This window comes from Microcaecilia unicolor, chromosome 3 (assembly GCF_901765095.1).
Source record: "Microcaecilia unicolor chromosome 3, aMicUni1.1, whole genome shotgun sequence".
Classification (NCBI taxonomy): domain Eukaryota; kingdom Metazoa; phylum Chordata; class Amphibia; order Gymnophiona; family Siphonopidae; genus Microcaecilia; species Microcaecilia unicolor.
In genome coordinates this window covers 155487115-155500541 of record NC_044033.1, presented here as the reverse complement: position 1 = coordinate 155500541, position 13427 = coordinate 155487115, and the positions used below count along the sequence as shown (strand labels likewise).

The window sequence follows — 13427 nt, the reverse complement described above, 5'->3', positions numbered from 1 at the left end:
GTTAAACATTGATATAACTACTGGGGCAACATCTTGATGATTTGGTGAAATAGTTCTTATCCTGTATACTTGTCTCCTGTATGACTTGATCTTTGCACAGTGTATACCCTTCAGATTAATTTAAAGTAACAGAATTTGCTTCTACAATTCATCTCATTTCTTATTTTAAGCTGCAAGTGTTGCTTGTCAGCTTTCAGAGTGGTTAAAACACCACCAAAGGGAAGATTGAACCCTTGAATCTTTGAGTCAGGGCTAACTGTAGCTGACACTGACTACCCAACTTGACCCTGTGGAATTGTTAGCTGCTGTGGTCTCATTGACTTTAAAGTATTTGTAGTTGATGCTTTGTTATTACCAGGTAGCAATTTGACTGCACAGCAATATGATGTTCAAATTGCTCATGTGAAATGCTCCTTAGTAGTTGGGCTTAAATCTCATACTAGTTTTTATAAAGAATTTTAATCTGTATATAAGTTGGATGCTCTGCATGCCTATGTTTGTGCAGTGCTGCGTACGCCTTGTAGCGCTATAGAAATGCTAAATAGTAGTAGTAGTAGTATAGTCTCCTAGAAAATTGAAATGTTAACCCAAGTAATAGCTATATTCTTATCCAAGGTACCCCACCTCTGTCATCTTTGGAGAAAAGAGAAAGACATTGACCTTGAATTATTGCAGGACCTGATGGAAGTTGATATTGATCCTTTAGATGTTGACTTAGAAAAAGATCCACTTGCAGCCAAAGTTTTCAAGGTATGATCCACATAGATTCTTTTTAACACTGGTGTTAGAAACTCTGGGTTCTAGGACAGAAAGTAAGAAGTGAGTTCAACCAATGCCAAGCACCCTGAAGTTCTGTCTCTGTAACATCACTCAGCTTCCCCAGGCAATTTTCCTGCTTGTCTCTGATCCTTATATATATTAACACACAGTAAATTATGATAGATAGAGACCAGCAAAGACTATACTGGCTACCAGTAACTTACAGCAGTGTTTCCCAAGTTGATCTGGTGTACCCCCTTGCCAGTCAGGCTTTCAGGATATTCACAATGACTGTGCATGAGAGATTTGCTTACAATGATTTGCATACATTGCCTCCAATCTAATGCATATTCATTGTGGGTATCCTGAAAACCTGACTGGCAAGGGGGTACTCCAGGACCGACTTGGGAGACACTGTTGGCTAAATTTAAAACTCCATGCTTGATTTTCAATGTCCTCAGACAAAATGGGCCAGAGTACCCAAAGAACAAGTTAGCCTTTTACAGACTTTTGGAACCTCTAAGTTCTTTTCAAGGAGCATCCACTGTCTGAACTTACTCCATAGGGGCTAAATCTGCCTCTATTTGAGGAAGCAGATGAAAGCTTGGCTGTTCTCCTAGGCCTTTAATACACGTGATGAGTAAGTATCGATGCACACTGCACCTGGATTAGATTGTTGCATATGGTTTTAGATCAGTTCCTCATATCTTTTTCAACTGTACTTATGGTTTGCCTTCTGTTTAGCCATACATCTATTTATCCCAGTTGACTTTGTACAACCTATCTTGTCCCCGTCTATATATCTGCACCTGGCCTCTTGCCTCATAGTAAGAGTTTTCATTATATTGTAGGAACAGCATTAACATGTTATCTAGGTTTGAATGTTATCATGCGAGTCTTTTTTTTTTTTTTATTGCATTTACATTTTAACTTCAAGTACAATTCTTGAAACAGAAAAGATAACTATTTGTCATAATAAATTCTAACAAAAATAGTTATTTCAACCTTACTTTCAAGCATTTGATCAATTGCTCATCTATAGTCCACAATTTAGGAGGCAGTGCACAATACTGAGGAAACAGAAAACAGTATCTCCACTAAAGAAAATAGGCGGCTGAGATGAGAGCCCAGTGATACTAATACTTATTACGAAGTAGAGGTGGTTACATTCCTTGTTTGTGACATAGGTGATTTGACTAACCTAGTTTCCAAAAAAGAGTTTAACTGTTTTGAATCAAAAAATACATGTTTGATAGAATTTAACTTTAAAACACATTTGCAGGGAAAATTTAACCAAAATAAAGTGCCCAATTGCAAAGCTTTAGGGTGCAATTTAAGGAACTCTTGTCTTTTCTTTTGTGTTGTCTTAGAGACATCTGGAAACATTTTACAATTCAGGAAATTTTGTTCTCTATGAAGGAAATATTGTTTCAGTATCCAGTCTCTATCAGGTTGTAATATAAAAGTTACTTTAAGTGTTGCTGTTTTCAATCCCACATTATCATCTTCAAGTATTTGTGTTAAATCCATATCTAAAGTCTCTATCGGCACATCAACTCCTTCTCCATGCTCTAAATCTTTCTTTACAAAAGGCAACAAGTAATAGATTTTTGATATAGGAGGATGTGACTGTTCGGGAATTTTCAAAACCTCCATTAGGTATTTTTAAAAAGTGGTAAGAGGTGAGATAGAAAGTTGCTTTGGAAAATTTATTAACCTAAGTGTATTTGATCGTTGATAATTTTCCAAAATTTCAATCCTATTTTGAAATGAAGATTCTCTTTTATCATGTTAACTTGGATTTGTTGACAATTTTGTATTGTTGTTAATCTCTTTGTCCAGGATTGCTATTTTTTCCCATTGTTGGTATTTTTTCAGACATAGAGTTAAATTGTTGGTTCAAAGAAATAAACTTTTGTGAAAAAGAAGCTTCCAGGCCCACCAGAGCCTCCCATATAGTGTCTAAAGTTATAGTCTTAGGTTTCCTAGGCAAAAAGGACTTGGTAAGCCTAATTCAGGGTTGGAATCTACTGATAGCTGTCTCTCCAATGCCACGGTGTTTTCTCCAAGCACATTCTCTCCTCCTTCATCCGCCATTTCCAACGCGGGGGTAGTCGGCGTTCCTGCACTCGAGTCGGCGCCCATGCCTGGACACCCAGTCAATTTCTGAATATCCGCTGTCTCCTGGTCCCTTCTCGGAGCCTCCGCCGGCATAGGAGGGGGGTTCCGCAATTCGGGACTAAACAATGTCTCTGCTTCCAGCTGGGAGTGTGGCAACCCTCTCCCCAGATTCTCCAGTGACAAAGGTGTTCCTGTTGATAATCCTGGAACTAAGAAGCGATCCAACGTCCCCACTACAGGCAAGACAGGCACCGCGGGACTAGCACGTTGTCTGCCTCTCCTCTTAGGCATTGATAGTAAAGGAAATAACGATATATCAAAAGATTGGGAAAGGTAAATCGAGAGCAGCTTCTCTATATTTCTCTCATGTTGCCATCTTGCCTCCGTCTGTTAAGTTTTATTTTTGGTATTGTGCTGACCTTGTTTTATATCTAGTCTAGGTTTGAATATTCTTCCATGATGTCTGTTAATGGTATCATTAGTGTTGTGCTAACATTTATCATATTTCTGTTATGTGACTGTTCTGTAGTGCTTTTGAAAGAGTATCAAAAATATACACATTTGTTAGTCCTGTTCCTGGGTTTCAATGTGCCATTGATAGTAAAATGACCAAATATAAACGTAAATACAATTGTTATGCTGTTAACAAAGTTGTGAGTTTATGTTAAACTGTACTTGCAGTGCACTGCTTTAGGTGAATCTTTTCATAAAGACAGTTAATAAATCTCAGTAATTAAATGGTCCATCCAGGTCTGCTCAACATGAAACCAACCCTAGCTGATTTACCTGTAAATTGTGTTGTATGTTTTTCCTGTACTGGTGCAGTTTGTCCATCATCAGACACATCTTTTAAGAAACAAAATTAACAGCAAATTGTTACTGTGATAAATGCAAAAATAAATAGTTCAGAATGCATTAGATGATATTGGTAATATAAACAGTTAAGACCAATTGTTTGATTCCATTAGTACAGCTTAACTGTAATGCTCTGCAGTTACAAAAGGCTGGGTTCAGACTAGAGAGCTGCATGGGAATGGGGATTGCGGGAATCCTGTGGAACCCGCAGGATTCCCACAGGGATGGAAGAAGTTACTGTGGGATTCTTGCAGGAGTTCAGTCAAATTCTCTGACTTCAGAATGAAGCTTGGAATGCACTGAGAGGCAGCTGGAACACCAGTCTGTTGCTTGGAACACTCATTAGTTGTATAGTGAATACCATCCAAAAAACCCACGAGAGGAAACAGAGGGCTGTGAGCAAGTAAATAGCGTCAACTCTTGCAGGTACGGGTGGGAATGGAGAAGATTAATTTTGGGGATGGAATGGACCTTAGCAGGTATGTGTGGGTATGGGTTAATCCTTTAGTGTCCAATGTTCCCATTGTTAATATATGGGGCTAGCTTGAAGACCTATACACTGGAATAGTGATGGGCCAAGCAACATAGCTTAAAACAACCAAAAAGCACTGACTAGGCCTGATAACAAGCTAATAGCTTCATATTAGAGAATCTGCAAAAAGCAGGAGTCTTGACAAGACCAGGTACAACTTTCTAATGGAATGTGGCACCTATAATATAGGAATAATGGGATAAGATGAATAAATATAGGTTCTCAAAATGGGGCTTATTTCTCTATAAGAAGTACAGAGATCATAAGATGTTGTGCAAGGTATTACAAAAGGAAGATGTGGAACTTGATACCTTGACATTAAGATATTTTAGTAAACGAGAAAAACAATTTGTTCTAAAAACGTGTTGACATTTACGGAAGTGTGGCAATCTCTAGAAATAGATAGAACGGAAAAGAAATGGGTACAGATGAACATCTGGCCGGATACGAAAGTATGATCTCAGAAATTGAGAAATATTTAGAAAAAAAAGTGTTTACCATAGACTTCTATTGAGATCTGTGGGTATAAAAGAAGGGAGAATTTGGCTTAATTTCGGAGTCTTCCCCAACACTTCTCGGACGGCAGCGCTCTGTGCCATTGAACCCAGAATCTGTTTGATGTCTGTACTTGATTGAAAACTTGGTAAGAATAAAGCCTCTGTCTTTATTTCCAATAATTCTTTACCTGGCATTTAAACTACAAACTATGCCACAAACAGTTGACACACACTCTTTACACTAATTTTGATAGATTTCTAATAGAATATACATGGGAACATAAACGGGCAAAGATATACTCAGACCCCAATAGACAGGAAGCCATGATCATGGGCATTATCCTAGAGTTACGCCTTCTGGTGCCTGCACAACAGAAATATCACTGGGATGGAATATCAAAGGACTTTAGGCAGGCGGCCCAACAGATAGTGGAAGCGCAGACCCTTTGTCCTTGGAGAAGGGTATTCCTGGGGCGCAAAGAGGGCCTTTAAAATTTACACCATCAATCTGTTCCCATATGGCTTTTTACGGGAACATTGGATACTAAAGGGTTAATGCTGTTGGGGATGGATGGGAATAGGTGAAATTTCTGTCCCCTTTCAGCTCTCTAGTTCAGAGAGAGTGAACATCCATGGAGGATGTTCACACTGACTGGTGGCACCGCTGTCTTACAGTGACTGGATTAAAAACTAGTTAAGTGGAAGAAGACAGAGGGTAGTGGTAAATAGAGCTTGCTCTGAGGAAAGGGCTGTTATCAGTGGTGTACCACAGGGTTCGGGCCTCAGGCCTGCTCTTTTTAACATCTTTGTGCATGATATTGCATAAGGTCTGTCTGGTAAGGTTTGTCTCTTTGGGGATGATACCAAACTCTTTAATAGGGTAGACACCCCTGAGGGTGTGGATGTTATGAAGAAGGATCTAGCGAAGCTTGAAGAATGGTCCGATAATTGGCAACCAAGATTTAATGCTAAGAAATGCAGGGTCATTCACTTGGGGTACAAGAATCTAAGGGAACGGTATAGTATAGGGGGTGAAATGCTTCTGTGTACAAAAGAAGAGTGGGACTTGGGGGTGATTTTGTCTGATGACCTTAAGGTGGCCAAACAGATAGAAAAGGCGAGATGGCCAAAGCCAGAAAGATGCTTGGGTGCATAAGGAGAGGGGTGACCAGCAGGGAAAAAAGAGGTGATGGTGCCCTTATATAAGTCTCTGGTGAGGCCCGATTTAGAGTACTGCGTACAATTATGGAGACCGCATCTACGGAAAGATATAAACAGAATGGAGTTGGTCCAGAGGGCGGCTACAAAATTAGTTGGCAGTCTCTGTCATAAAACATATAGGGACAGGCTTAGGAACCTTAACATGTATACACTGGAAGAGAGGTGAGAGAGAGGGGATATGATAGAAACACATACCTCAGTGGCATTAATATACAGGAGGCGAGCATTTTTCAAATGAAGGAAAACTCTGGAATGAGTGGCATACGAAGAAGTTAAGAGAAAATAGGCTTAGGAGGAATCTAAGAAAATACTCTTTCATGGAAAGGGTGGTGGATGCGTGGAATGGCCTCTTGGTGGAGGTCGTGGAGACGAGGACTGTGCCAGAATTTAAGAAAGTGTGGGAAAGGCATGTGGGATCCCTCAGGAAAGGAAGAGTTAGTGGTTACTGAGGATGGGCAGACTGGATGGGCCTTGTGGCCCTTATCTGCTTCATGGTCTATGTTTCTATGCAGGTGGGGAGAGAGGGGTTGGTGGTTGGGAGGCGAGGATAGTGGAGGGCAGACTTATACAGTCGGTGCCAGAGCCAGTGATGGGAGGCAGGACTGGTGGTTGGGAGGCGGGAAATACTGCTGGGCAGACTTGTACGGTCTGTGCCCTGAAAAAGGCAGGTACAAATCAAGGTAAGGTATACACATATGAGTTTATCTTGTTGGGCAGACTGGATGGACCATGCAGGTCTTTTTCTGCCGTCATCATCTACTATGTTTTTTAGATTGGAAAAACTAATAGATTTTCATGGCTGTGAAACAAATGAGTGCATCTCATATAATTTTGTTTTGAGGCTGGACTTTTTATTCATTCCAACCCAACAGGAGAAGGAAAGAATTATACAAAAGGGGGCGTGGCAAGATGGCGGATGCACTCTGCGGTTTGGGGAAGCGCTCCTAGTTCTTCAGAGCCTCTTTGTGAAAATTTTACCTTTTCTTATATTTCGATATCGCTAAACAAATGCCGCACACAAAGAGGAAAGGCGTGATGAGGATGAGAATCCCGCCTACCTCATCTTCGACTCCGCTTCAGTCGACACTTGAGCGCTACTTAACCGCCGGATCCCAACTCGGAACGAGAGGGACGGGACCCGCAGTAGAGAGCCCGGGAGAAGAGGACTCTCTACGGGCCAATGAAACATCTTTATCCCCTCCCCCGGCTCCAAAATACCTCCGCATCCTGTAGCGACTGCAGTAAGAGAGGGAGATTCGAGCTCCACCAGAGGTGTGAGTAGCGAGAACCCTGAGCGGGATCCCGAACTGCAACAGAAACGCTGGAACAAGGCTCCCCCAAGTATTGGTGGAGAGCATAGAAAGAGCTACAGAGTGAATCTGGAGACTATCTGGGCAGGTGTTGAAGAAAATGGAGGCTTCTTTACAGGAGTCTCGAGGTGAGGTTACAATTTTAACCACTAAGGTTGGAGAATTTCAAGGCTCAGTAGAAAAGATCCAAGCTGACTCTCAGATAGAGTTAAACATTTACAGCAAGAATCAGAACAACCTAACTGAATTTAAGGCAACTGTTGTAAAAGATAAACTATTTGTGCATAACAAAATAGAACAACTTGAAAATTACAACAGGCGCCTAAATTTTAAGGGTTCTGAACTTTCCAAGACTCCCAGGGATATCACCTTTGGACATGTTTAAAAGATATTCCTTTGAGATATTAAAGTTACCCCAGGAAGTCTTTCCTCCTATAAGTAAATTTTTTATTTACCCCAGAAGAAAGGAAAAGAGCCAGTTGAACCAGGTGGTCTAGGAGAGAAAAGTTTGGATTTGGCGAATATATCCGAATATTAGAACAAACTTGGACGCTAACACGGAGCGAAGGACTTTATTAATCTCATTTACTTTTGAGCAAGATCTTAATGCAATTTTACGTCTTTATTTTCGGAATTCAGTTACTCTATTTGCAGGTGCCAAGGTTTGGATGTTTCAAGATGTTACTAAATCTACTCAACAGAGAAGAAAACTTTTTCTGGAATTAAAACAAAAAACTTTGGACTTGGGAGGATCTTTCCTACTGGCCTACCCATGTAAATGTATAGTTCGGTTAGGTTCAATAAAGTATGTCTTTTTTTCGCCTGACCAATTGAGAGTCTTCTTAGATTCTAAAAAGCCTGTTATGATATGAGTTTGGGATTGCATCAGTTCTTCTTGAAATTGAATATAATAAGTACTTCTCTAATATGTTTGCCCGTCCCCCTCTTCTATATGTGGTCTAAGGAAGCAATATAACTGAATGTTACAGATTAATACTTTAGTGGATACTGATGGGGGGAAAAATGTTTCTTTCGTTTTTTTTATTTTTACTTTTATTTTCTTCCCTTTATATTTGAGCTGTATCCATATACTTTATATAACATTATGATGCTGTATTTCATGACAATGTAAAATTTACGTGTCAATTTAATTTGAAATAAAAAAAAAAAAAAAAAAGAATTATACAAAAGGAGTCCAAATGTTTGTCTGTTTTTGTCTGTCTGGGGGGAGGGGGCAAATAACTGAAAATTTAATGGAGTAGTATAAATGTGGCATGGGAGAAAATCAGTGAAAAGGCTTATTGGTCCTTTAAAAATGGGTCAGTTGAGACCAGGGGGGTCCCCAGAGAAATAAGCCCCACCCCCAATTGCTTCTTTTGGGGAAGCAGTTCCAGCTTCTGCAGCACAGAACCTTAAATGTAGTGAAACATAGCAGTTTTCTCTGCAGCTACCCCCTTCTGCATCTACACCACCACATCCCAGATTGCCCTATCCCTCTGAAACTACCCCCACTCCCTCATTCCATTAAGTCAACATAAACAGCACAGGGGTTTGGAAAGAATTCCATGGGCCGTTCACCACAGGCTGTCCTCATTTGTTTATATTAAGTGTAGAACACTAGAGCACTGGTTATCAACCTAGTCCTCTGGTCATACCCAGCCATTGCGTTTTCAGAATATCCACAGTGTATGTGCATGAGAGATTTGCATGCACTGCCTCCTTGGTATGTAAATCTCTCATGCATAGTCATTGTGGATATCCTGAAAACCTGACTGGATGGGGTGTGCCCCAAGGACTGGATTTGGAACTGTTGTACTAGATAGTATTTGCTTAGACTATATTATAGCATTTCTCATTTGTCATCAGATATTTTGTTTGAAATTAGCAACAAAAGGTTTTTAGCTAATGTGATCATGCAAATTGTACAAAATTATTTAAAGTAAAAAGTTTGTATCGATTTCAAAGTAAGATACATGAAGTGTACCTGTTATTTTTTTTTATGCATAGATGAATAAAACAGATATTCAGAGAATATGTGAATTTTGTTTGATCTATTTACAGATGTTACTTAATAATGGCATTTTTATCTTTGCATGGTGAAGCCTATAAGCAGCACATGGTATGATTACTGGGTGGCTGACTATGGAACTATAATTACAATCCTTACATTGGTGGTGTTGGAATTCCAGTAGCAAAGCCACCAGTGACAGTTGAAAAGAATGGCTCGCAAACTGTGACAGTATCTGTGTCACAAGGTAAATATTTTTAACTCTCATAGCTGGACTAGTAGTTGGCAGTGCCACATGGGGCATTATAATAGCTTCTATTCCTGGATAACTGGTGCTGGGAATTCTGCTAAAAGCAAATATTAACACTTTGAAGAGATGAGGGTTCTGGTTGTGATCATGGTAGAATTCAGAGTGCTTTGGAAGGCAGCTCTTAAGATTGCTGCCCTGGGAGTTGGGGAGCAATGGTATAGGGGATCCAGGGTTGTACCCCATATCAGGCTTGACTGCATTTCAGAAGTGTTATTGGGATGGGAAGAATGATAGCTGCTGAAATGAGGGTGATTTCTCTGACAAATGAGTGGGTGTTTAGCACATGCTTCAAAGGAAGCTTAGCTCCATTCCTCAGACCTGCAAGGGTTGTCATCCAGCCATACAGTCCGAGGAAGAAAAGGTCAAAAAACTATAAGGGTAATAAAAGGCGAACGGCAAAAAATGACACTTGTTTCTAACCATTAAGGAGCTTAAACTTTATCAGTGGAGTTTATTTAATTGCCTTTATTTTAGGAAGGATGCGATTGAATAGAATAATACTGGCACTGGTAGCAGAATATTTGATTTATTAATTTTTACCATTGCCGTTGCACACCAAGCATTAAAACAGTTGATGATAAAAAGTAAAATACAAAGCAAACCCGCTTCATCTTAAGTCCCCATAGTCCTAGAGTTTTTTCCTCTGGAAAAGGATATTTTCTTGTTCATCAATACTGATGAGAGCTGACAGAAAAGAAGAAATGCCTTGTAGGATGAAATCTAAGATTAACCTATAGTGTTAGAGCTCTGAAAATGTAGAACATTTTCATGGCATAAAGTAAAGGCTTTTTGCTTGTAGTCTAGAGTAGGGGTACAATTTGGGGCAGCACATACAATAAATGGCATAGGGGAGAAGATGTGCTGTAGGTGACTGGAATTCGTCATGAACGCTGATTATTTTTCTGTTCTTATTACAGCACTGGATGCTCGTCTTGAAGTTGGCCTTGAGCAACAAGCAGAGCTCATGCTGAAAATGATGTCTACACTGGAAGCAGATTCCATTTTACAGGCACTGACAAATACGTCCCCCACACGTAACTATCTTGAATTCCGTATCATTTCAGAAAAAATCTAATAAGGACTAAGTCATATTAATTAAATCAGCCACTCTGGTCACTTATTCACAAAACTAAATTCAGTTGACAGAAAAACAAAATCATGGCAATGGCTATTTTACTATGATTTTGCTTTATTTCAGAGGAGGTGTGGTTCAGTTTTTGGACTCCTGTTTAGTGCTTTGATAAAACTGAGTGATAAGGACTCTGTGATCCTCAGCAGAACTCTCTAGAAACATCAAACCAACGTATACATTTTTTCAACAGAATACAAATAAAGCCCTCAGAAAAGTGAGATTATTGAGGAATGGAGTTCCTGGTGGGCTCCTTAGGTGTCGCATTGATGACAGCAGCTGTTATCCTGTAGAAACTAACCACCATGGAGTGGATTTGGGGGAAGAAGATATTTTTAAAAACAGGTTGCGTTGGTCAAAAAAGGGGCAATCGAAAAATGTTTATGCAGGTAAACACAAGGGGTTGACTTTTGCCCCGAGATTCCATTATTGTCCTCTCCATCTTTATTACAGAAATACATAGAAATATAACATTTGATCAGTCCAGACAATATAACATTTGATCAGTCCAGACAAGTGAGTTATGTCTCCCTGCCAGCAGATGGAACCAGAGTAAAACAGCTGAGAGCTGACTTCATTCCCCTTTATAGGGAGCTGGTGCTGGCTTAAATGCTTCATCATTTCTCTGGCTCCAGCAAATGGTTCAGATATGTGGCCTGGTGCAGCAACTACAAGAAGGCCGCTTTCAGGAAGGCTGTTCACAGAGGAACTCAGACCAAGTCTGGGGGATGCTGCTGACAAAAGGTCTTTGCAACTTACTTCCCTCCTCCCTTAGAAACAGACTAGAGGGCTTAAATTGGTGGAGGCCGTTCTACAGAGCCCACTTGTGCTAAACCTAGTGGTGCCAAGTTCTCTTACTCCCCGCCCCTCCACTGATCTTTGTGGGGTTTGTGGCTACCTTGCCTATTTTCCTTACTCTTAGGAGGGGGCCAGAGGTACATTTTCTGTGTGCTGGCTAATTAAAGATTTTATGGAGATGGAATTAAAACAAAAAACAACACAACAAAAACCTCTTTAGAGGAACATCAATCCAGCCTGCAGGGTAAGTTATGGTAGTTAATCTTGGGAGCAGGCTAGGCAATCTGCTTGCTTTCTCTCCACTTGCTTCCAGGATGTCCTGCAGTAAAGGGAGGTGGCACACTGCTGCTATGGCATAGAAGTTCAGTGTCAGTCAGTGTTACAAAGCTGCTTTCTCTTTCTCTAGGGAGACTGATAGGAGCCTGAACAAGTGATTTTTACAATTATTTCTGGCAAAGGGTCACCTTCATGGCTATTTGCAATCATAAAGAGGCATCTAATGGGAAGGGTGGGGAGCTGTGGTCTGGGCAGCTGAAGTAGTGACAGTGGTCTTGGTGGAGACCAAGCAGGTCCAGTTCTAGACTGAGGGCCAGAGTGGCCATCTAGCACTCCAGCAGTACGGGGGCTGTTGCTGGGGAGAAGGTATTCCAGGTGGTTGTAGGCAAGACAATACTATTTGCTGATGGGAATTAAGCTAAAGGAAAGTAGTAGCCCTTAGGGATTCTGGTAATGTTTAGTTTTGTCTGGGATGGAGTTTCCCTGACAGACTTGGCAGCAGTACACATGACTGACACCATATTGGTCAGATGATTTTCTGAGTTAAGTTTGGGACCCTGAAGTATAAGGATGGGGAAGAAGAGACTATGGCACTACTACCTGTCAGGTAGGGCACTTCTGTGAGTGGTCCTCATGTTGGCTTTACAGAACTCCAAGATAAGGCTCTTCAGTTTAAGAAACTAAATCAGGAGCCAGGGGATGGATATTTGGGTAGAACCATAACTGACAGTCCATTCTGCTGCTCATATTCCCACTGGGTGCCTTGATATGACCTGATTTTTTATTTTTATTTTTTAATTTTATTTAAAGTGGCCAATCAGGAGGGTACTTAAACTTTTTCCAGTCAGATGTTTCCTTCCTGGAAGTATCCATTCCATTCTCCTTTACATTCTTGGCTTTTGGGAGCATATTCAAAATAACAAGGATATTTAATGTCTGGTAGCAAAAGAGGACTTCATCAGAGACTTATGTTGAATCTGAAACCTCTGTGAGTTCAGCGTTTGGGAGACACTATTCCTCTTGAGAGATCTATTTCTTCAGCCACTTTCCTCCACAAGAGCTTGGGTGAAGATAAGCTCTCTCAGAGGGCAGAGGCTAGCTTTGAGGCACAGAAGCTTCCTTGGCACTCTTGCAGATGAGATATTCTACTCCAGGGAATCAGGCTTGTAGATTGCTATTTAGAACCTGGGTTTAGTCCTGAGAGATTGGTCCTCCTGTTCTGTCAGACACACCTCTCAGGGATAGCGTCTCGTAGGTCTTGTGTAATTTTAAAGGAAAAAGGCAAATACAATAACCTCACCCTTCCCACACTCTATCCATCCCAACTCCACCCAAGAACAGATCCGCACCGAGCGGTAACCAACTTTGCAAACATGAAACCAATAACAATGTGGTCTGGGCTTCAACTCTTAGGCCCAAGACTGAAACCAGACTCCCGTGCACTCTCCGACCTCCAGTATCCCACCACTCTCTAAGAGTATCTCTCTGCCCTACTCTCTTCCCTTCTTGAGGGTGGTGTTTGTACTATGGAGACAGTTTTTCTGTCTTCTGATAATAGTCAGTTGGCGGTCACTTGAGATGTTTGTAAATGCCCTGGTTTTTCCTAAATTT

At 40.7% G+C, this 13427-nt stretch overlaps 1 protein-coding gene across 1 annotated transcript in view; it reads left to right on the top strand.

Annotated features, from left to right (window-relative positions):
- Positions 1 to 13427, top strand: part of BIRC6 (baculoviral IAP repeat containing 6) — a 965314-nt gene that overhangs the window by 401867 nt on the left and 550020 nt on the right. Inside the window, 5 exon segments of the mRNA XM_030196513.1 lie at positions 616 to 641; positions 643 to 750; positions 9398 to 9440; positions 9443 to 9550; positions 10531 to 10647. Coding sequence (XP_030052373.1) covers positions 616 to 641; positions 643 to 750; positions 9398 to 9440; positions 9443 to 9550; positions 10531 to 10647 — 402 coding nt within the window.